General features: G+C 52.5%; 1 protein-coding gene across 1 annotated transcript; it reads left to right on the forward strand.

Moving 5' to 3' along the window:
* Positions 1-6,907: 6,907 nt before the first annotated feature.
* Positions 6,908-21,443, forward strand: LOC101555465 (sodium-dependent phosphate transport protein 2B-like). Its single transcript, XM_055139797.1, has 12 exons — positions 6,908-7,013; positions 7,102-7,230; positions 7,950-8,078; positions 9,089-9,232; positions 10,082-10,193; positions 13,355-13,550; positions 15,468-15,563; positions 16,681-16,801; positions 17,430-17,597; positions 18,497-18,613; positions 18,709-18,833; positions 20,886-21,443. The coding sequence occupies exons 1-12, from the start codon at positions 6,908-6,910 to the stop codon at positions 21,441-21,443; spliced, it is 2,001 nt and encodes a 666-aa protein (XP_054995772.1).
* Positions 21,444-21,747: the final 304 nt, after the last annotated feature.

Consider the following 21,747-nt stretch of genomic DNA (forward strand, 5'->3'; position numbering starts at 1 on the left):
GAGCAAGGCCCGTGACAAGGACTGGGGCTTTGCTCCTAGCAGCCCCAGGGACTGGGGGAGGCTTACTGGGGCGACTGTGCAGGTGAGGCCGGCCCTGGCGAACCCCCTGTTCACTCAGGATTCCACCCACGCGGGTCTGGCCCCACCAGACACTCTGTGGGAAGGAGCCGTGGAGCACTGTCTTGGGCTGACTCTTCCAGCCGTCCCCACACCCTCAGCCCTCCTCCCTCGTGTCAGAGCCACTGGGCACATGTAGCTCTTGGTGTCCATGCTCATACCATGTCCGGGCTTGTGGGCTCTGTGATGCCTCTGAGGCCTTGGGGAGCCCCTGCAGGCACACACTCCCCCCAGGACACACACATCAGCGGCCCAGGGGCAAACCTGCTGCTTGCCGCATTCTGGATGCTTCTCTCAGGCCGGGGCCCCTGCCCGCGCCCTCTGACCGGGACCACCCTGCCCACTGAGAGCAGAGAGAGACAGCCTGGCCCCGCAGAGCAGGTGCGTGAGTCTGTGCCCGGAGGAGCCGGAGCCGGCGCTGCGGGTTCCTGGAAGCAGCTTCTCCTGCTGCGGGTGCTGGAGGGAGTGCTGGGTTGGGCAGGCGGCCAGCCGTCCTGACCAGGCGTCCACCCTTCCTACTGGGCAGCTGGCAGACAGCTCAGCCCGGCCGGGTGCGCCTAGAAAGCCGGGCTGCGAGGGCCAGGGGCGGGCCAGGACCAGGGCTGGGTGGGAACTGACTGTATCCTGGGGCCTTCGGAATGGGGAGGGGGCTCAGCGGTGAGGGGTGTCTCTGCCTGGGTGCAGACGAAGTTCAGAGCCAGTCAGCACGGCCTGGCTCAGCCCTAGCCGGCGCACCGTGAGGACGGCCTGGGTGTCCCCCAGCCTCACCACCACCGCCAGGCACCCCGGGTATGTCTCTGGTGGCACCTGGAACTCGAAGCCGGCCAAGTCTGGTTGTCCGTATCTGGAGTGTCACCGGCCTGGCCCCGGGCCCTCTTGTCCTGAGGCTGAGGCTGGAGACAGACAGACACAGCTGCCTGGCGGCTGCGGCTACACACCTCAAGGGGCACCCAGCAGGGATGAGGAGGGGTGAGGGCGGCATGGTGCCGAGGCCGGAAGCCACTCGGGCGGAGGTGTGGGAAGCAGGTCTCAGGTTGTCAGAAGCCCCTTCCCCTGGCTGCCCCCGACCTGCAGCCAAGGGTCTGAACTGTGCGCAAGCCAGGCTGTGGGATGGGGGGCAGACACCCCCCGGGGCTGAGGGGGCCGCACCGGCCCGGCTTGATCGGGAAGCTGTTGCTGTTGCTGGCGGCTCTTCTCTGGTATTCCACCTGCAGGAGCTTGCAAGGCCCCAGGCACACCCTCCTGCTGGGTTTCGGCGGGAGCCAGAAGTCAGGAGCACCTATGGGCCCCAGGTCCTTCTCTCTGCCGCTGGGCTGGCCCCTGTCCACCCTAGTGGATGATGAGCTCATCCTGGGGACATTTCCCATTGGCTGGAATGTCCGAGGGACCAGGACGGCAGTCGCCTCAGGCCCCCCCGGTGTGTCTCTCCTTCTGCAGCCCTCTAGCCCCATATATCCCCCGGTCGCGGTGGCTACCACCTCCTGTCCCTGACCAGCACCTGCACAACCGCGGTGAGTACCTCTGCAGGGCTGGGCGCCTGCGCCCACGCAGAGAACCCTGTTCCCCGAGTCCTCCCAGGGCCGCCGTGCGTGGATCTCAAGAGACTTGGCGGGCTTGGGGCTGCAGAAGAGAAACAAGAAGAGTGTTTCTGCAGTGTCAGACGTTGGGTCCTTCCTCAGGTGGCCCCTCTGGTCCCACCCCACCTGCTCTGGGTTTCCCTGTAGCCTGCACTGGTGATGGTGGTGGTGACAGTGGTGGGCGGTGGTTAAAATTGAACGTGATTTATGTTTGGGGGAGAATAGGGGTGTGGGAGGGGGCAGTAGGGAGTAAGAGGACGGGTTCCTTTCTTGGTACCCTGACTAGCTCTGGGACCTAAGGGAGCACTCTGTGAGTCCCTGTGCCTCAGTTTCCCCTCTTTAGAAGAAGGGGAGTGTCTCAAGAATGTGTCCTGTGCTGAACAGTGAGGTTTGGGGGTTGGAAAGATAGTACAAGAGTTAGGTTGCTTCCTTGCACACAGCCAACCCTGGTTCGATCCCCAGTATCCCACATGGTCCCCAGAGCACTGCCAGGACTGATTCCTTGAGTGCAGAACCAGGAGTAACTCCTGAGCATTGCCATTTTGAGTATGGCCCCCAAACCAATAAAATAGAAGTTAAAATGATTTGGCTTTAGCTTAGAAGCCACGCTTATATCTGTTGAACATTCTCTTCTGTCTGCTTCTTGTCCTTTTTTAAAAAAAATTGAGGTTGGGGCTGGAGCAATAGTATAGCGGGTAGGGCATTTGCCTTGCATGCTGCCGACCTGGGCTCGATTCCCAGCATCCCAAATGTCCCCCAAGCACCGCCAGGAATAATTCCTGAGTGCAGAGCCAGGAGTAACCGCTGAGGAGTTTTTAAAAATTTTGTTTTTTTGAATCACCGTGAGAACAGTTACAAAGCTTTCCAGTCTAAGTTTCAGTCATACAATGGTCAAACACCCATCCCTTCACCAGTGCACACCCTCCACCACTAAGAACCCCAGTATACCCCCCATCCCAACCCTCCCCCGCCTATGTAGCAGATGATTTCCACCTTACTCTCTCAAAAGATCCACCATTATTATATGGAATTTTCCCCAACATTCAGACCTGCCAAAAAGGCATCATTAGATAATTTGTTTTCTATTGCTGATATGAAGAGCATTTTGGATTTCTGATATTTTAGTAGTGCAGCAGCTAGGGTGTTCACCTTTCACGTGGTGGACCCGGGTTCAATTCCTCCGCCCCTCTTGGAGAGCCCGGCAAGCTACCAAGAGTATCTCGCCCGCACGGCAGAGCCTGGCAAGCTACCTGTGGCATATTCGATATGCCAAAAACAGTAACAACAAGTCTCACAATGGAGACATCACTGGTTCCCGCTTGAGCAAATCAATGAGCAACGGGGTGACAGTGACAGTGACAGTGATATTTTAGTAATAAGTCTGGAGGGATTTCTGCCAAAAGCCGCTGGATTCCAAGATTGTTTTGTGTGGGATCATGGCCGTTCAGGAGCTAGGAGCCGTTCGTGGGTGGCAACTCCGGGCCATGGCTGAACACTTTTTGGGTGTGACCTGAAAAGCCAAAAAAATAATAATGAAATAAAAATAAAATTGAAGTTTCGATGGTTGCCCAGAGATAAAAGGCAGAAGGGGGCGGGAGGGGACTGGGGGCATGGCTTAAAGAATGTGCCCTGGGGTGCTGAGTGGAGAGGGGCGGGTCCCCAGTCCAGAGCTGGACGGAGACAAGGGCTTTTGGATTGCATCACTGGCCCCGCCCCTGCCCTCAGTCCTGAGGTGTCTGTGCCATCTCAGCGAGCCGGGGACTGGCCTTCTCTGCCCTCTCCTGCTCTCCTGCACAGCCCGTTCCTGAATCGGTTCTTTGTTGGGTGTTTGGGAAACGTGCCTCTGTGCAGGGAGCGTGGTTGCGGTGTTAGAACCAGCCAAGATGAAGATCTCTTTCAGCGTTCCTTCTTTTGGGACTGGTGGGACACATTTGGCCCGTGGCTGGGATGTTAAATATGCCCTCTCCACACCCACTCAGTTCACCCAATAGTCCCCGGAGTCAAGTCTCGGGGGTAGGAAGACGGGCATCTGTACTCTTGCTGGTCGAGGCGAAGCTGATATGAACTCAGCTCAATGAAGAAAGCAGTTTCCAGAGTGCAGGTTTTGGAGGTCATACCCACAGTGCTCAGGGCTCACTCCCTACTCTGTGCTCAGTGCTCACCCCCATCATGCGCTCAGGGCTCCTCCACTGAGGCTTATTCCTGACTCTGTGCTCATGACTCACTCCTGACTTTCCCCCCTTTCTCAGTGCCCCCTCCAGCTTGGGGCAGGTGACAGTGTCAGCAGAGAGTCTCCAACCCTGGTGAAGGAGTGGGGCCTCTGACACTCTCCCTTGGGGTATTTGCTTTCTGGGCAATGGCACACACCTCAGCACAGCCCAGAAGCATCCTGAGGGAAGCACTTCCAGAAATCAGGCCCTGGAAGCTGCCCAAGCCCCCAGCCCCAACTGGGGGTCAGTTCTAGACCCCATCTCCCACCTGGAACCCGGATGTCTAGGGCAGCCCAGTGACTTGTCAACGTCGTAGGAATCTGGGTAGTGCTGGGTCGAGCACAAAGGGGTGGGAAGCAAATGTGGGCGGGGCGCCCAGCCTGGGATTAACTGACAGTGAGTCTTGGAGTCGTCCTTCCTTCCCTAGACACCAGCTAAGGGACCCAGCGTTAGGCGGGTTGAGAGGTGAAAATCACATTGGATTAAAATGTGAAAATTACATCGAACAGTTTTAGTGTTTTTATCTTGAGGGGGGAGGGGCGGCCCACATCCGACAGGATGTTCAGTACCAGGGCATGAACTTTGGCCAGCCGCATGAAGAGGTTGCTCAACCCACTGAGCCACTCTCTAGGCCCGAGTAGTTTCTCCTAACCCGTGTGATCCCCGAGCACAGAGCCGGGAGTAAGCCCTGAGCAGAGCTGGGTGTGGCTCAAGAACCACCCCACACACACACACACACACACACACATTATGAGAATGGTGCAGTTATAACTGATACTACAAGACATAGGAAGGATCATGGAGTGCGCTATAATCGTCTCTACCACTGTGTGAGCAAACTGGAAACCTGAACGGATGGGTAAGTGTCAGTCTCAAAACCAGCAGAGCTCGTTTGTCCACGGGGCCACCTGGACCTGAGGCTGAAGTCTCCCAGGATAGTTTTGGACTTTTCTCACTGGAAGGAGGTCCCCGAGGCAGCAGACTTGTCCCTCCTTTGTTTTATGTCTGGTTTTGGTTCCTGCCTGGTGTAGCTCAGGGGCGACTCGGGGGACGTTGTTTGGGGTCCACTCTCAGCAGTCAGGGGCACTGGGGGGTTCCAGGGAGGGAACCTGGCTTCTGCACGCAAAACGGGCCCAGCCCAGTGAACTCTCTGGTCCAAGCTGACCATTCACACTATGTTCATTCTTCCACTTCATGAATGCTGCCATCTTTCCTTTTCTGTGTGTATTCTTTTGTTTTATTTCGTGTGTTCTTACAGTTTGCCGTGTGAAGGTCTTCCTCCTCTTTCTTCATTTTCCTTCCTTCACTCAATTAGCTCCACCTAAAATACAAGCAGATTTATATTGCTGATTTTGTATCCTGATTCTGTAAACTGGTTATTCATTTCTAGTAGTATTGTTGTTGTTGTTGTTAAGTCTTGGGAATTTTCTGGTCCATTATCTTGCCATGCAATATTTTCACCTTGGCTTTTCTAATTTGTATTCATTTAATGTCTTATCTTGCCTAATTGCTCTGTATAGGACTTCTAAACTTATGCAGCAAGCAAGGAAGAGAGTACATATCCTTGTCTCTTGCCAGGTTTCATGAGAAATATTTTCAGTTTTTCATGATTGAGTTTTTTCATACTGTTATCTATGGGTTTGTCATCTGTGACCTTTTATTTTGTTGAAATATGTTCAATATACTGGGAAGTATATTCCCAATTTTTTAGTTCTTTTTAAAAAAGCATAAATGGATGTTGAAACATTTCAAATGTCAAGTGTTTTTTCAATACCTATAATCATTGGATTTTAAATCTTTGTGTGGATGTGGCAAATGAACTAATTTATGTATATTGAATCATCCTTGCATCTGTGAGATAAATCATATTTATGATCAACGATTTTCTTGACGTTTTGCTGATTTTATTGGCCAGAGTTTTGTTAAGGATTTGTTTGTTGGCATCTATCATCACAGTCATTTTTCTATTTTAGTTGAGTTCTTTTCTGGGTTAGGGGCAACCAGATTGGGTTAGATTGGGTTAATTGTGTTGATCTGGGTTAGATTGACCTGATAATGTATTTGGGATTGTGCCCACCTGTTCAATTAGAGGGAAGTTGAGAAGCCAACTTTGAAACATCTATAGAATTCACTGGTGAGGTTATCTGGTTTAGGCCTCTTGCTTTCAGGCAATTTTTAATTACCATTTTGATATCTATAATTGTTGTTCGCTTGGTCTTGGGAAGTTGTATGCGTCTGATGCCTTATCCATTTGCCTCAGCTTGTCTGCCAGTGGTAGAGGTGCTCAAAGCGCTCTCCATAATCTAGTCTCCGATTTTTTTGTAGTATCAGTTCTGACTTCACCTTTCTCATTGTGTGTGGTTATGTCGTGTCCTGATTCTGTAATCAGGCGGGAGCTCCTGATTATTTTGTGTGTGTGTGTGTGTGTGTGTGTGTTGTGTTGTGATTCTTGGTTGTGATTCAGAGCACACCCAGCTCTGCTTAGGGCTTACTCTTGGCTCTGTGCTCAGGGATCACTCATAGCCGAGTTCAAAGGACCATAGGCAATGCCAGGGTCAAACTGGGGTCAGCCACATGCAAGGCAAAAACCCTAATCCCTGTCCTATCCCTCCAACCCCATTTCTATTATTCTGCCAGAACCTAGCGAGGGGTTGTCAGATGTATACAGCTATTCATTTATTACTCTCTGGTCTAGTTTTTTGTTTGTTTGGGGGCTGTACATGATCACCCAGAGTGATCCCTGAGAATAGAGCCAGGAGTGACCCCGAAGCATCACTGAGCCTGGCCCCCAAACAAACAAAAAATACGTATGTCAGGGTTTGTTAGGCCCAGTCAGAGGCAGAGAAAGAAAAGTTTAAGAAAACAATGAAGGCTATGTCAATAATTTAAAGAGCCAGCGTGCAAACTTGGTGAGACCAGTGCCCCAAACAGAAATCCAAGAAGGGTGATTTCCAGACCTGAGCCTCTCCCCGCTCCTCCTACGCTTGCTTCCACCCACAGACCATGGCTCCTTGGCCCGAGCTGCAGAATGCCCAGGCGAACCCCAGTACATACATCGAAGGGGGTCCCCAGCCCCCCGTGACCCAGAAAGGCAAGGAGCCCAACAAAAGTAAGTGTCCCCTCGCCTCCCCAGAGCTCCCGGGAGGGACCCCGCGGAGCCCACCCACCCTCACGGCCCCTGTCGCACGTTTGCCCAGGTGACAGCGGGGCCTCTGCCACCAAGGGGGACCTGCTGCCGTCCCACTCCACGGTGGCGCTCATCGAGGACCCCCCAGAAGACCCCTGGGACCTGCCCGCGCTGCAGGACACGGGGCTTAAGTGGTCAGGTAAGGGAGGACTGACACTGTCACCCCAGGTCTCAGGCCAGGGCTCCGTGTCACAGCAGCCCCCCCCAAAACACACACACACACACACACACGCACGCACGCACGCACGCACGCACGCACGCACGCACGCACGCACGCACGCGCACCAGGCTCCAAGACCCCTGCTGGGAGCCTGGGGCTGGGCTGAAGCCAGAGCTTGGGGAGGGCCACAAGGGGGCCATCTGTGGTTCTTCCTTTCCCAGCAAAGGTGCCCACTCAGGGCTGGCCCTCGGCCCACCCTGGCTCCTGCCCCTGTCCTAGCGGCTTCCCTGTGGCCCTGCCCAGGGGCACGAGGAGGACAGGACCAGCCGAGCTGGGGGCCCACGGGCCTGCACGGTGCGGCTGCGGGTGTGAGGGCACCCCTGTGCCCCCGTGCAAGGAGGGGCTGGGCACAGCGGGGCCTGGGACCCAGCAGCCCAGGGTGCCACCCCCAGGACCCGGAGGCCCGGGTGTGTGCAGAGGACGTGGGTGGGGCCTTGTTGGGGGGCACACACGGCCGTGGGGTGCGGGGCTGCGTGTGCCGCCACCGTGGGCTCCCCTCTCCCCTCCCCACCTCAGCAGGGGTGCCGCTGACCCCGCCCCGGACGCACCCCGCCTGGGCCCTGGGCCTGGCCCGGGAGGGCAGGAGCTCTGTGCCAGGCCTGTGAGCCCCGCAGACCCTGAGTCTCCCCTCCCCCCAGAGCGCGATGCCAGAGGGAAGCTGCTCTGTGTCCTCCAAGGCGTCGGGAAGCTCATCCTGCTGCTGGGATTCCTCTACTTGTTCGTCTGCTCCCTGGACGTCCTCAGCAGCGCCTTCCAGCTGCTGGGAGGTAGGGGGGAAGGGCCCGGCTGGGGGGAGGGGGTCACAGCTGACAGTTCAGCGAGCCCCACCAGTGGAAGTCTCCTGGGATGCTTTTGGGCTGGAGCCCCGTCCCCACATCACTGGGGAAGTCCATGGACCACTGGGAAGATCACTGAGGAAGTCTTTTGGAGATGGTGCACCTGGCCAATGCTCAGGGATTACTCCTGACTCTGTGCTCAGGGCTCACTCCTGCTGGGGTTCTGGAGATCAGATGGGGTGCCTAGGATTGAACCCAGGTCAGTCGTGCACAAGGCCTGAGCCCTACCCTGCCTCAGGCCTGCACCTATTTTGGGGGGGGCGGTACGGGAGTCACACCCAGCGATGCACAGGGGTTACTCCTGGCTCTGCACTCAGGAATTACTCCTTGCAGTGCTTGGGGGACCATATGGGATGCTGGGAATTGAACCCAGGTCGGGCACATGCAAGGCAAATGCCCTACCCGCTGTACTACTGCTCCAGCTCTTTGCACCTATTTTAGAGGAGAAAAAATGTAAATCCTTTAACAGGGTGTGAGTTGGCCAGACCGGCTTGTTCCCACGAAGGCTGGAGGGGGGACTTTCTGTAGGAGGAATCAGGCAGAGAGGATGAAGAGGATGAGTTTTTGGGGGGCCGGTGGGAGCGATGTCTGCAGGTAGAGGATGGTACCAAGTCAGCAGCAGGAGGAAATAGATCCCAGAGGGCAGGCGGTGGGGGCTGGAGCGATAGCACAGCGGGTAGGGTGTTTGCCTTGCAAGCAGCCAACCCAGGTTCGATTCCCAGCATCCCATATGGTCCCCTGAGCACTGCCAGGAGTAACTCCTGAGTGCAAAGCCAGGAGTAACCCCTGTGCATTGCCGGGTGTGACCCAAAAACAAAAAACAAAAAACCAGAGGACAGGCGGGCCTCCCGGGCCGTCACTCCTCAGTCTTGCCTACAACATGGTCACTCTGCACGCCCACCGAGCCCCCACCCTACGGCCTGGCTTTTTGTGCTTTTCAGGAAAGATGACCAAGAAGTTCCTCCATAACAACTGGATCATAACCAACCCTCTGGGAGGTCTGGGGATCGGGGTGCTGGTGACTGCCCTGATCCAGAGTTCCAGCACCTCCTCGTCCGTCATCATCAGCATGGTGGCCTCGTCATGTGAGTGCAGCTGCCCGGAGCCACCACGTTCCAGGCCTTTCACACACCCTCAGGGAGCCGGGGGTTGTGTCTGGTGAGGATGAATTCCGCCTCCACCTCAGGCTGAACACACACCCTGTGCTTGAAAACCTAGCTCTGCGTTTTCAGGGATGGTGCTCTCTTATTCAGCAACGACTAGACACGGGTGTCTATTAAATTTGATTGAAATAACTTTGCTCGAAAATACTAAATTTGGTTGTTCCAACTACATCAATCTGTGATCAATAATCAAGCTAGGCGAGAGGCAAGTTTGAATAGTGCAGTTATAGTACCTGTCCATCGCTGCTCTGGGAGTCAAGAATACAGATGACACGTATGTCCGGTATTTGTTAGATTGGGAGGACCAGTTTGAATGGGTCCATTTTCAGCCCAATCAAATTTTAGGTAATAAACTAGAAACTTCTGGACCAAATTAGGAAAAGGCATTGCTTCCACTAAAAAAAAAAAAAAAATGGCCTTCCTTCATCAGAACATTGTGGCTAAGTATTAATTTTCTAGATAAGAAAATTGTACTGCCAGGATTTCACCCTTATAAACACTCAAGTCCTTCAATATCATGGAGAGAGAGGACTTATAACGGCATTTCAAAGGGTCTTGCAGAGTCTGTGGATTCCCTGGAATTGCGTGCTGGGACTGTGGGGGTCCCTGGGCACAGTTCCATGGGCATCAGCCCACGTGCTCATCAGAGCCCAGTGGGGTGCAGCCCCCCTCCGAGATGAGCAAGTGCTGCAAGATAGGGAGACCCTCCTGCATGGGGCCACCTGCCAGGCTGCTCCCTCCACGCCTAACGCGGCCCCTGTCCTCCCCCAGTGCTGACCGTGCGGGCCGCCATCCCCATCATCATGGGGGCCAACATCGGCACCTCCATCACCAACACCATCGTGGCGCTCATGCAGGCCGGGGACCGCAAAGAGTTCAGAAGGTAAGAGGAGCTGAACCCGCCAGCTCGGCCCAGCTCCTTGGGGTGGTTTGCTTTGTTGTTTTTTTTTCCTGTTGTTTGGTTGGTTTTGGGATCACACCCAGTGGTGTTCAGGATTTACTCCTGGCTCTGCTCTCAGGACTCACTCCTGGATGCTGGGGATCAGTGGAACCTGAGTCAGTCAAGTGCAAGGCAAACGTCCTCCCTGCTGTGCTCCCCCCCCACCCCATCCTCTGCCCTGTCCCAGCTCCTCAGTTTGACCAGATTATGGGCTCCCCCTGCCCCCAGCCAGTGGGCACTCCCCCAGCCCTGCTGGAGCTTCCAGAGGGAGGGGGGGCGAGGAAGGCTGGAGGTTCAACCCAGCCCCCAGTTAACCCTGCGTTAACCCCGACAGGTAAGAGCTCAGAGAGCCGCCAGGAGCCGAGCTGGGCTCCCTCAGAGCAGCCCCAGCTGGAGGCCCTGCGGGGGCGTGAGGCTCCAACAAGGCCACTCAGCACAGGGGTCCTGCCCCGTGGGGGGTAGTGACAGCTCCCACCGCCTCCACTGGGCGGCCCCACCCGGGCCACTCCCTGCCCCCCCTTGTCTTCCCCACCCGCTCCCGTCCATATATCTCACATGCTATAGCCCATTGCCCTATCTGCTGGGCTCTTAAATAGATTTTTCTATGCTTCATTTTACTCCTGTGAAAATGCAAAGCACTTCAGTGGCACTGCTGAGGGTCACAACAGGGAGTCCGTCCAGGCTTCTTTATTTCAGACTGTGGTTTCTTTTCCCTGTTACACTAATGTTTGCCTCTGGATAATCTCTGAAACACAAACATAACAATCAATTAAGGTTCCTGCATGTGGGACATTACTGATGTAGCTCACATTCTATCAGAATATTGAAACAAACTGCTATCAGGGCTGGCTTTGGTTACAAGGAGTTGGGATTACATCTTTATTGATTCCCAGAACCATTACCATATCAGACATCTATAAGACTCTGTAAACATTTTACCAACCTGAAGAAATATGTGCAATCACTTGTATAAAACTATCTAAAACATCATATCCCAGGAAAATGAGCTATTTAAAAAAAATTAGATAACAGGAGAGGTAAAAATTTGTGCTTATAAATAGGCATTGCAAATTAATCTCTCTTACTATTAGTGTGATTAAAGCATTTCCCCTCATATATTTATTGGTTTCTGTTTGTTCATGGTCTATTTTTATTGAAAGGTGTTTGATATACACTATTGTTTTGACTTTCTCCTTCTTCTCTTTATTTTCGGTTTTGGGGCCACACCAAAAGTGATGGCTGGTGTGATGGCTGAGGAGTTACTCCTGGCTCTGTAATCAGGAATTACTCCTGGCAATGCTCAGGGGACCATGTGGGATGCTGGGGATCAAATCAGGATTGGCTGTGTGCAGACCAGCGCCCCTAAAAGCTGTACTATCTCTCTTATAAAGATAATCCTAGATTTATTTCATCTTTTTATTTGGGGAGAAAGGAAAGTTTTTGGGTCATGCCTGGCAGTGCTCAGAGGCTACTTCTGGCTCTGCTCAGGAAACCAAATACCGTGCCAGGGATTGAGCCAGGGTCAGCCACAGGCAAGGCAAGTGCCTTAACCAATGAATCATATACTTAGTTCGTTGCATCTTATTCTCAGCCAAATATTTGGAACACCAAGACGTTTCCATTTCCTTTTTGCCCTGTGTTTGACGCTTGGGGCCTTCGGGACCAGTTGTTCAGTTTTGTGCCATCAGGAAGCAAAGACACGGGAAGCACAGTTCTGAGTTCTTCCTGTTGACCCCCTCCCCACCCATAAGACCTGACTTCAGGGACAGAGTAAGAGCTACAACTGCTCACAGAGGTTTCCCTAGACAGCTGCCAGGGAATGGAGGGGGACCTCAGAGGCTTGCTCGCACCCTCCAAACTCCAGCCCGGAGTGATTCAGAGAGGGCTAGGAGAGAGGGGGCAGCTTTTGAAGTCATGCCGCACAGCTCACTCAAGAAGTAATTCTTGTGGGAGCAGCACCATGGGGGCTGCCATCTCCGGCCCATTCTCGTGTTTCTTCTAGGAAACTTAGGGAAAAATAAAATCTGAAGTCTAGTTCACCTGGGATGGAATTCAAGGGGGATCTCATGCAAATTGTGATAATAAAAACCTGGGTTTCAGGTAGAAATTTCAAATGTTTCAACAGAACCTGAAGATATTTTTCAAGAGTTTGAGAGTTCACTTTTGGGGTGGGAGAGACAGTGCAGCAGGTAAGGCATTGCCGCGCATGCAAGCCTCCTTTGTTCAACCTTCTATGCCACAAATGACCCCCCAGCACCTCCAGGAGTGATCCCTGAACAGAGAATCAAGAATAGTCCCTGAGTACTGCAGGTTCGATCCCCCAACCCCACCAAAAAAATGCATTTTTGTCTGGGCTTTGATGATTCTCTCCATACTTTCCCCACCTGTTCAAAGAGCATTGCCAGCAATAGATACAACACAAAATTGGTCTGGTGCAGTTTTCCAACAGGTATCATTGAGCTGATACACAGTTCTGATGTGTATGATTCCTTTTGCTCTGAGCATAGAAATGAGGGTTGTGTGATTCGGATCTCACAAGTAGGAGGAGAGAGGGGTCCAGGGAAGGACTGTACAGGTTTGCTGACTCTTTTTTCCACTGGTCCGAAGGAAGATCAACAACACACACTATCTTTATTATTATTTATTTAAATCACCATGAGATACACAGTTACAAAGTTGTTCATGATTGAGTTTCCGTCATACTCCCATGATTCCCATCCCTTCACCAGTGTATGCTTCCCACTGCCAATCAACAACACCCACTTAGGAGATTATTCTAGGAATCACCCTTTATTAGGCAAAGGGTATAATATAGAGGTTAGGGCACTTGGATGGCCAGTGGCCACTTCAGTTCAATCTTCAGCATCACAATATGATCCCTGAGCATCATCAGGGGTTGCTCCTGTGCACAAAGAGAGAAATTAACCCTGAGTACCACCAGGTGTGGTCCACGCCCCCACCTTTAGTTAGAAATGGAAGTGATACATATGCAGGTGCTCACCGAGGTGACACTGGGCAGCTGATACATAATGTGCTGCTGCGGCCTGTGTCCTCTGGCCCATCAGCTCACCTGGATGTTGGGCTGGGCTGGGCTCCCGCCCTAGGGCTTTTGCAGGGGCCACCCTTGATGACTTCTTCAGCTGCCTCACCGTGCTGGTGCTCCTGCCCCTGGAGGTCGCCACCCACTCCCTGGAGATGCTGGCCTACCTGGTGCTGGACTCTTTCCCCTTCTGGATCGGAAGAGATACCCCAAGCCTCCTGAAAGTCATCACAGAGCCCTTCACGAAGCTCATCATCCAGGTAGCCCAGCTCGATTCAGAGCGGGAAGGCCCCGGGCCCTGTGCTTGCCCCATTCCCCCACTCAGTGGGCCAAAAATAATAGAGGGGAAGACCCCCCTGGAAACCACTTACTGGGTCTCTCTGAAAAAAGCCCAGAGACAGAACTTGCAGGGATAGCTGACAGAGTAGAAGACTTTTGGTTTGTTTGTTTATTTTTTTCTTTTTTGGGTCACACCCAGCTCCCGGACATCTAATAGCCTAGTTCTCCCTCTTAGAGAGCCTGACAAGTTACTAAGACTCTATTGCCTGCACGGGAGAGCCTGGCAAGCTCCCTGTGGCATATTCATATCCCAAATACAGTAAAAGATATATACATACCTCTCAGAGAGTCCGGAGAGCTACTGAGAGAATCCTGCCCACACGGCAGAGCCTGGCAAGCTACCTGTGGTGTATTTATATGCCAAAAATAGTAACGATAGGTCTCATTCCTCTGACCCTGAAAGAGCCTCCAATTGTTGGGAAATATGAGTAAGGAGAGGCTGCTAAAATCTCAGGGCTGAGTGTAATAGAGACGTTACTGATGCCCGCTCAAGTAAATCGACGAACAATGGGATGACAGTGACAGTTATACAGTGGGTCACACCCAGCAATGCTCAGGGAATACTCTTGACTCTGGAGTCAGGAACTACTCTTGGCCGTGCTTGGGGAACCATATGGGATGCTGGGGATCGAACCCTGGTCAGACCTACCCACTGTACTATTGCTCCAGCCCCTGAGTAGAAGACTTCAGTTTTTGTTTTATTGACTTCAACCCGTGTCATCTTTATTGGGAGAGGGGACAGCACATGGCAGTGCTTCCAAGGACCCCCATGGTGAACCTGGGGCAACTTTTTTCCCATTGGTCACTGACAAGGATGATCTGACTCCTACCCAAAGTAGAAGTGAGCTCCCCTTCCCTTTTAAGGGTCCTCTGAAGCCTCTGGTCGCCAGCCTCTGTTCTCTCTGGGATCAGTGAATGCTGGAGAGATAGATTAGTAGATTGTATCACGTGCTGGAGGCCTAACCACTGCACGACCACTAAGCTTGGAGCACGGACTGGACACGCAGGAGACCCAGCTTTGGTCCCTAGCACTGCATGGTCTCCAGGTACTGCGGGAGTGACATCTAAGCACTGAGTTGGGAGTAGCCCTTGAGCACTATCGGGTACAACCAATACAACCAAAAACTCATTGCTTGGGGCTGGGGAGAGAATACCGGATGAAAGTTGTGTGTCTTGCACAGGGCCAACTCTGGTTCAGTCCCCAGCACCACAGGCGAACCCCCAAACAACACCAGTAGTCACCCCTAAGAACTGGGCCAGAATAGATGTTGAACATGCTTGGGCATGGCCTACCTCCATTTCTCCAAATTAATTAGCCATATTTAATTAGTGAAAAAATATTTGATAGGGGCTGGAGCCATAGTACAGCAGGTAGGGCATTTGCCTTGCACGCAGCCGATCTGGGCTCGATCCCCAGCATCCCATATGGTCCCCTGAGCACCACTAGGAGGAATTCCTGAGTGCAGAGCCAGGAGTAACCCCTGAACATCACTGTGTGTGATCCAAAAAGTCAAAAACAATCAAGCAAACAAAAATATTTGGTAGGTGTTGGCCTGGGAGAAGGGGCTTCTGGTACTGGACATATTGGTTTTCTCTGTTATTATGTGGTCCATGGGTGCTGCACCACTCTTGCTCTTATGTATCGGATTTTGTTCATACAATAAGTTGCTTATTTGTCAAGTCCTTGCTAAAGGGTAGGAGGCACAATGCACCCTGGAAGTGCAGCTGGAGGGGCCGGCTCATTCTCGGGGGTGCTGAAAGTCAGGTTTATGATCTTAGTGTCTGGACAGCAGCCCTCCCTCTTCAGCCTGCACCTCTTCTTCCATTTCCTCTTCCAGCTAGATCAAAACGTTGTCAACAAATTGGCATTGGATGATGAGGAAGCCCTAAACAAGAGTCTCATCAAGATTTGGTGCAAAACATCTATCAACATGGTAAATTTCTAAGAATATTGCTGGTAAAAAGCACAGTAGAAATGATATCTGTAGCTACATGTTCATTGCAGCACTGTTCACAATAGCCAAAATCTGAAAACAACCCGAGTGCCCGAGAACAGATGACTGGTTAAAGAAACTTTGGTACATCTACACAATGGAATACTATGCAGCTGTTAGGAGAGATGAAGTCGTGAAATTTGCTTATAAGTGAATAGACATGGAGAGTATCATGCTATGCGAAATGAGTCAGAAAGAGAGGGATAGACATAGAAGGACTGCATTCATTTGTGGAGTATACAATAACATCACGTAAGGCTGACACCCAAGGACAATAGATACAAGGGCCAGGAAGATTGCCCCATAGTTGGAAGCCGGCCTCATGAGTGGAAGGGAGAGGACAACTGGAATAGAGAAGGGATCACTAAGAAAATGAGGGGTTGGAGGAATCAGTCGTAATGGGAGATGTATGCTGAAAGTAGATAAGGGACCAAACATGATGACCTCTCAGTATCTGGATTGCAAACCATATGCCCAAAAGGAGAGAGAGAGTATGGGGGATATTGTCTGCCATGGAGGCAGGGGGAGGGTGGGAAAGGGGGGATTATAGTGAGGATACTGGTGGTGGGGAATGTGCACTGGTGGAGGGATGGGTGTTTGATCATTGTGAGATTGTAACCCAAACATGACAGCTTATAACTGTCTCACGGTGATTCAATAAAATTTTATAAAAAGAATTTAAAAAATATTGCTAGAGAAGGAAACATTTGTATCCATACTCTAAGCAAATCTTCATAGAGAAGGGGAGAGGAAAGAAAAAGATAAATAGCTGAAAATACAAACACAAGGACAAACCTTAAGGGCTATTCTTGCATGTTGAGTGCGAGGTACCGCGTGGGACAGAGAGAAGAGCAGAACGACCAGAGCTCTCTGTGCCACGCAGCTTTCCATTTTCTGCTGGCCTCATGGCTTGCCTTTGGCTGCTCCTCTGCCTTGCTGGGGGTATCAGGTTTATAGACACACACTCTGTGTGGGCATTGCTCTCTGCGCCACACGGTGCCCGCTGCTCTCACCAAGAACGAGCACTGTTATGTCCCATCTCTTGGGTACACTCCAGGTCCAGAGGAACGTCACTGTGCCCTCACCTGAGAGCTGCACCTCCCCTGACCTCTGTTGGACGGATGGTTCTCACACCTGGACCCTCAAGAATGTGACCTACCAGGAGAACATCGACAAATGTGAGTGGAACTGAACATCAGCCGCTGGGAAATCTCTTCGGGGTGTCTGCTCTTCTCCTTCCAGCCCGCACCCCCGCTGGTCCTGAGCATCAGACCTTCAGGGTCCTGGTGGAGTTACCACTCAGAATCCAGAGAACTTACCACCCCGCAGACCAGTGACAGATCCAGCGACGCAGCCAGGGGCAGGTGGAGTCTGGTGGGGACTGCCAGGGAGTTTGGAAGATGAGGAGTTTCAGAATGGGCAACACTGTCCTCTGACCTGGTCACCGTTCCCAGCTTTGTCCCCAGACCCTTTGTTGTCATTATCCTCAGGGCCGTGAGTGAGGCACAACACAGGCTTCAGAGGCGGGTCAGCCTGGCGGGAGGCCTGGCTCTGCCCCTGCCCAGCCTGTGGCTTCAGGGATTTCGCTTCATCTCCAGCCTCTGGGGCTCCCCCAGGGAACAGCCTCGGGGCTGCATTCACCTGCCAGAGGCTGGGAAGTGCGGCCTGTCTTCTGGGTAGCTCTGGGTCTAGCACATAAACAGGGATAACTACCAGGGGGCAAAGGGTGTTGGGGATATGTAACGATATGGCCTTGGGGTTGCCCCGTGTCCCCTACTGAGGGCTTTCACTCTCATGGTCTCCTAGGCCAGCACATCTTTGTGAATTTAAACCTCTCGGATCTGGCTGTGGGCATCATCTTGGTGATTGTCTCCCTGCTGGTCCTCTGTGGCTGCCTCGTCATGATTGTCAAGATCCTGGGCTCCGTGCTCAAGGGGCAGGTGGCTGTTGTCATCAAGAAGATCCTCAACACAGGTTGGTGCAGTGTCACCTACATCCACTGCATCATCTACTGTATGACTATGGACGAGCCAGGTAGAGGCTCAGAGAGTCTTATATCTAGTAGTTCTGCAGACTGGAGGACCAGTTTGAAGGTGCCACTTGGGCTGGGTGTACTTGCAGACCTGCTTCCTGGTTTACAGATGGCCACAGCAGAGAGGAAGCAAACGTTCTCTTGTATTATCAGGACTCTGATGCATTTATGAGGGTCCTGCTGCATGACCAAATTACCCAAAGGCCCAGCTCCTCCTATTATCACCCCAGGAGGGTTTCAGTGTAGGAAATTTGAAAGAATACAAACTTTCAGTTTGTAAAAGGTGGGCTTAATATTCTTAGTTTCTGACAATTAGTAAATATGCAGTTTTGTCTTTACATCACCCAGACCTTGGTTCTGCCATCTCAATATGAAACATATTGTGATTCTACAAATTTTGACGGCCAGGGAGTTCATATAGGCGTTAGTGCATATACCTAGCATGTACTGAACCTCAACTTAACCCCGGTTCAAACCCTGCTTCAATGCCCCGCCTCACCCCCAAGCCTTGCTGGGTATAGCCCTGGAAGTCCTGGTCTTGAGCACCTTCAGGTATGGTTCTGGTGTTGTTGGCACCAGAGTCGGAGCAGCATCACCTCCTCAAGGCCTTAGCATTGGCCTCGCTTCCTGAGAATCACCAGGAAAGGATATTGGGGATCCTTGAGAATTTCTTGGGTGTCAAAAAAAAAAATTAAAAGGGCTAATTTTCAGTTGCAGAATATGGTGTGGGGTGGGTCACACCTACCCCACCTAATCTTCTCACCCAGACTGTGCCTCCTTGGTCCTTACAGGTGCCACCCGGGCCTCCATCCCACGCTTTCTCTTTCCTTCTGTCTTCCAGACTTGCCCTTTCCCTTCGGCTGGGTGACTGGCTACCTGGCCATCCTCGTGGGGGCGGGCATGACCTTTATTGTGCAGAGCAGCTTCGTGTTCACGTCTGCTATGAACCCGCTGATTGGTGAGTGTCCCCCGACTTCTCCCCCAGGCCACCATTCTCCTCCTCATCATTTCCTGCCATTGGTGCTCTGGATTCTGTATTCCTCCCTCCCCCAGGTCTCGGCGTGATCTCCATTGAGAGGGCGTATCCGCTCACGCTGGGCTCCAGCATCGCCGCCACCGCCACCGCCATCCTGGCCGCTCTGGCCAGCCCAGGCAGCACTCTGAGGAGTTCGCTCCAGGTCAGAGGGCGCAGGGAATACAGTTCATCAGTGATAATATAGGGAGATAGTGTCAAACAAGAGACTTCCCCCTGGCATGTCCAAAACTGGTATGAAGAAGTAGCCACAGGGAGACAGGTTTGAGAACAGCCAGTGCCTTCTTTTTAGACAAGTAGATAGAGTCTTAGCTGCAGGGATGCCATCACAGGCAAGGTAGCACTTGATGGAGAAATAATGCATTTCCAGGAAGCAGACACCACTTCCTGTCTCCTCATATTCCTCTTAGGGGACTTGGGATGGATCTGGGAAGGCCATTTGTGGGTATTGCAAGAAGAATCAGAGGGTCTTTCCTTGCGTAAAACAGTTAAGCGTGCTCCAGCAAGAAGGACTTCTGGTCTTATATCTTATGCCACCATGTCTATGCGTTGTGCCTTAACCTATGAGAAAGTTTCCTCTGGTGATAAATAAGACTCACAATCCCTACTTCATAAGGAATATTATAAAGATCTCATGAAGACATCTAAAGTTTGAGTCTTAAAGAGTTACAGTGTGTGAAAAGAATATAAATAGGAGTGACAAATGTATTATAAGTTTTCTAGTAGTCACAAATTAAAAAGTGGAAAGAGGGGCCAGGGTGACAGTGCAGTGCGAAGGTGCTCACCCTCCAGGGGCAGACCTGGGTTCTATCCCCAACATCCCCAACATCCTCTATGGTACCCTGGCCACCACTAGGCATAACCCTGAGCACAGAGCTGGGAATAAGCCCTGAGCACTATTGCACATGGCCCCCAAACAATAACAACAACAACAATAATAATAAGTGGAAAGAAACAGATATCTTCCATCTTTCCACTGGTAATGTCTGTGTTATTATAGCTTATAACTGATATTAAAATGATATGGCATTTCACATCTTTTTTTGGACTGTCTTTGAAACTCTGAGCACATTTTGCACTTACCACCCAGTACAGAGCCTTGAGCCCCCAGGTCGACCAACAGTCCGTCATGGACACAGGTCTCGCGTTCCAGTGCCTGTTTCAAGTGCTCAGCTGGTGCAGGGGGCAGGCTGCTAAGGAATCAGATAGGGCACACCAAGCCCCTACCACGATCTCTGGTACATGGTAGGTACACAGAGAAAAATGGTGAAGTGTATGACCTCCAAAGGCAAGCAACTGAAACCCAGCTGCAACAGCTCCTTTCCTGGAAAAATCCTTACAACTTTGGAAAAATTCCTTCACATGCTGCTCCAATTTCCTTTCACATCAAATGGGGATTATAGGGGTGGGCATTTCGTAGGATATTTTTGGTTGATTAGAGTAGCCCATGGAAAGTGTGTAGGGTAGTTTTTAACCTCACAAATTCATCATCATCCCGTTGACCGTCGATTTTCTCAAGTTGTCTCAGTAACGTCTCCACCCATCCTAGCCCTGAGATTTTAGCAGCCTCTCTTTACTCGTCCTTCCCAACAGTGCCACATGGAGGCTCTTTCAGGGTCAGGGGAATGAGACCCAGCTTGTTACTGGTTTTGGCATAGGATTACTCCACTGGGAGCTTGCCAGGCTCTCCCATGTAGGCAGGAAACTCTGGGTAGCTTGCCAGGTTCTCCGAGAGGGAGAACTAGACTATAAGATGTCACTTCCAGGAGCTTGGTTTTATAGTCTCTGGATGTTGACGGTGATGGGATTACATGGCGCTGGAGACAGTTTCTGGGTATGACTGCCTAGCAACTGAAAAATGGGGGGTCTTGGTGGAGGAGGCCCAGTCCCAGTCCAAGCAGGCTTGGAGATCTCAGCCCAGGGTCCCACACACCTGGGTTCCTCTGCAGGTTCCTTCATGCTTGAGGCGTGTCCGAATGTGTGGAGAGGGCCTTGAGCATGGCTGTGGCTGGGTTCCAGAGGTCTTTGGCTGCCGGGGCTCTATTTGAGGCAGGGAGGGAAACTCAACCCACCCCCTCCGAGGGGCCCCGTGAAGACGGCCAGGAGAGAGGCAAGAAACTCTGTGACAGGTATACCTGTAGGCGGCCCCTTCTCCCCCCACGGTCCCACTCACCCTTCCCCCTCTGTTGTGTTGCAGATCGCCCTGTGCCACTTTTTCTTCAACATCTCTGGCATCTTGCTGTGGTACCCCATCCCGTTCACCCGCCTGCCCATCCGCCTGGCCAAGGGGCTGGGCAACATCTCCGCCAAGTACCGCTGGTTTGCTGTCGTCTACCTCATCGTCTTCTTCTTCCTGACCCCGCTGGCCGTGTTCGGGCTCTCGCTGGCGGGCTGGCAGGTGCTGGTGGTCGTGGGGGTGCCTGTCATCCTCGTGGTCGTGCTGGCAGTGGTCATCGGGCTCTTGCAGTCCCGCTGCCCGGGGCTCCTGCCCAAGAAGCTCCAGAACTGGGACTTTCTACCCCTGTGGCTGCACTCGCTGAAGCCCTGGGATGAGGTGGTGTCCAGGCTCACCAGCTGCCTCCAGAAGCGTGGCCACAGGTGCTGCGAGAAGCTGGAGGAGGTGCAGGGAGAGCCCAGCAAGAGCTCCACGGGCGTGGATAACTTGGCCATGAGCAAAGAGGCTCCAGATGGGATTCCCTTGTCCCAAGTGAGAAGCCTGGACACGAGCACTATCCTGCACAACACAGCTTTGTAAGAGCAGCCCAGAGGCGGTCGGGCACCCTGGTCACTCGGGACAGCAGTCTCATCCCTGTCCTGCCCATCTCTCCCCTCGCAGGGCTTTGTTCCCCACTGAGAAACGGGGCTGACATCAGCCCCGACTCACCCTTAGCTTAGACAACCAACCAGCCTGGTGCTGTGATGGCGGCTCCCCACCCCCAGGGCAGCGCAGAGTCCCCGGGGAGAGGTTAGACAGGGACACTGCCCAGGGGGATGGTCACTCCTACCGACAGGCAACTGAGATGGCCAATGGGACCTGGGTTCAATTTCAGGCCACCATT

This window comes from Sorex araneus, chromosome 5 (assembly GCF_027595985.1).
Source record: "Sorex araneus isolate mSorAra2 chromosome 5, mSorAra2.pri, whole genome shotgun sequence".
In the NCBI taxonomy this organism is placed as follows: Eukaryota; Metazoa; Chordata; class Mammalia; order Eulipotyphla; family Soricidae; genus Sorex; species Sorex araneus.

Bases quoted from the DNA above. Each gene is read 5' to 3' on its own strand.
- LOC101555465 (XM_055139797.1), top strand. From the start codon at position 6,908: ATGGCTCCTTGGCCCGAGCTGCAGAATGCCCAGGCGAACCCCAGTACA. The intron at 8,079-9,088 runs GTAGGGGGGAAG...TGTGCTTTTCAG, and splicing joins CGCCTTCCAGCTGCTGGGAG to GAAAGATGACCAAGAAGTTC. The intron at 9,233-10,081 runs GTGAGTGCAGCT...GTCCTCCCCCAG, and splicing joins CAGCATGGTGGCCTCGTCAT to TGCTGACCGTGCGGGCCGCC.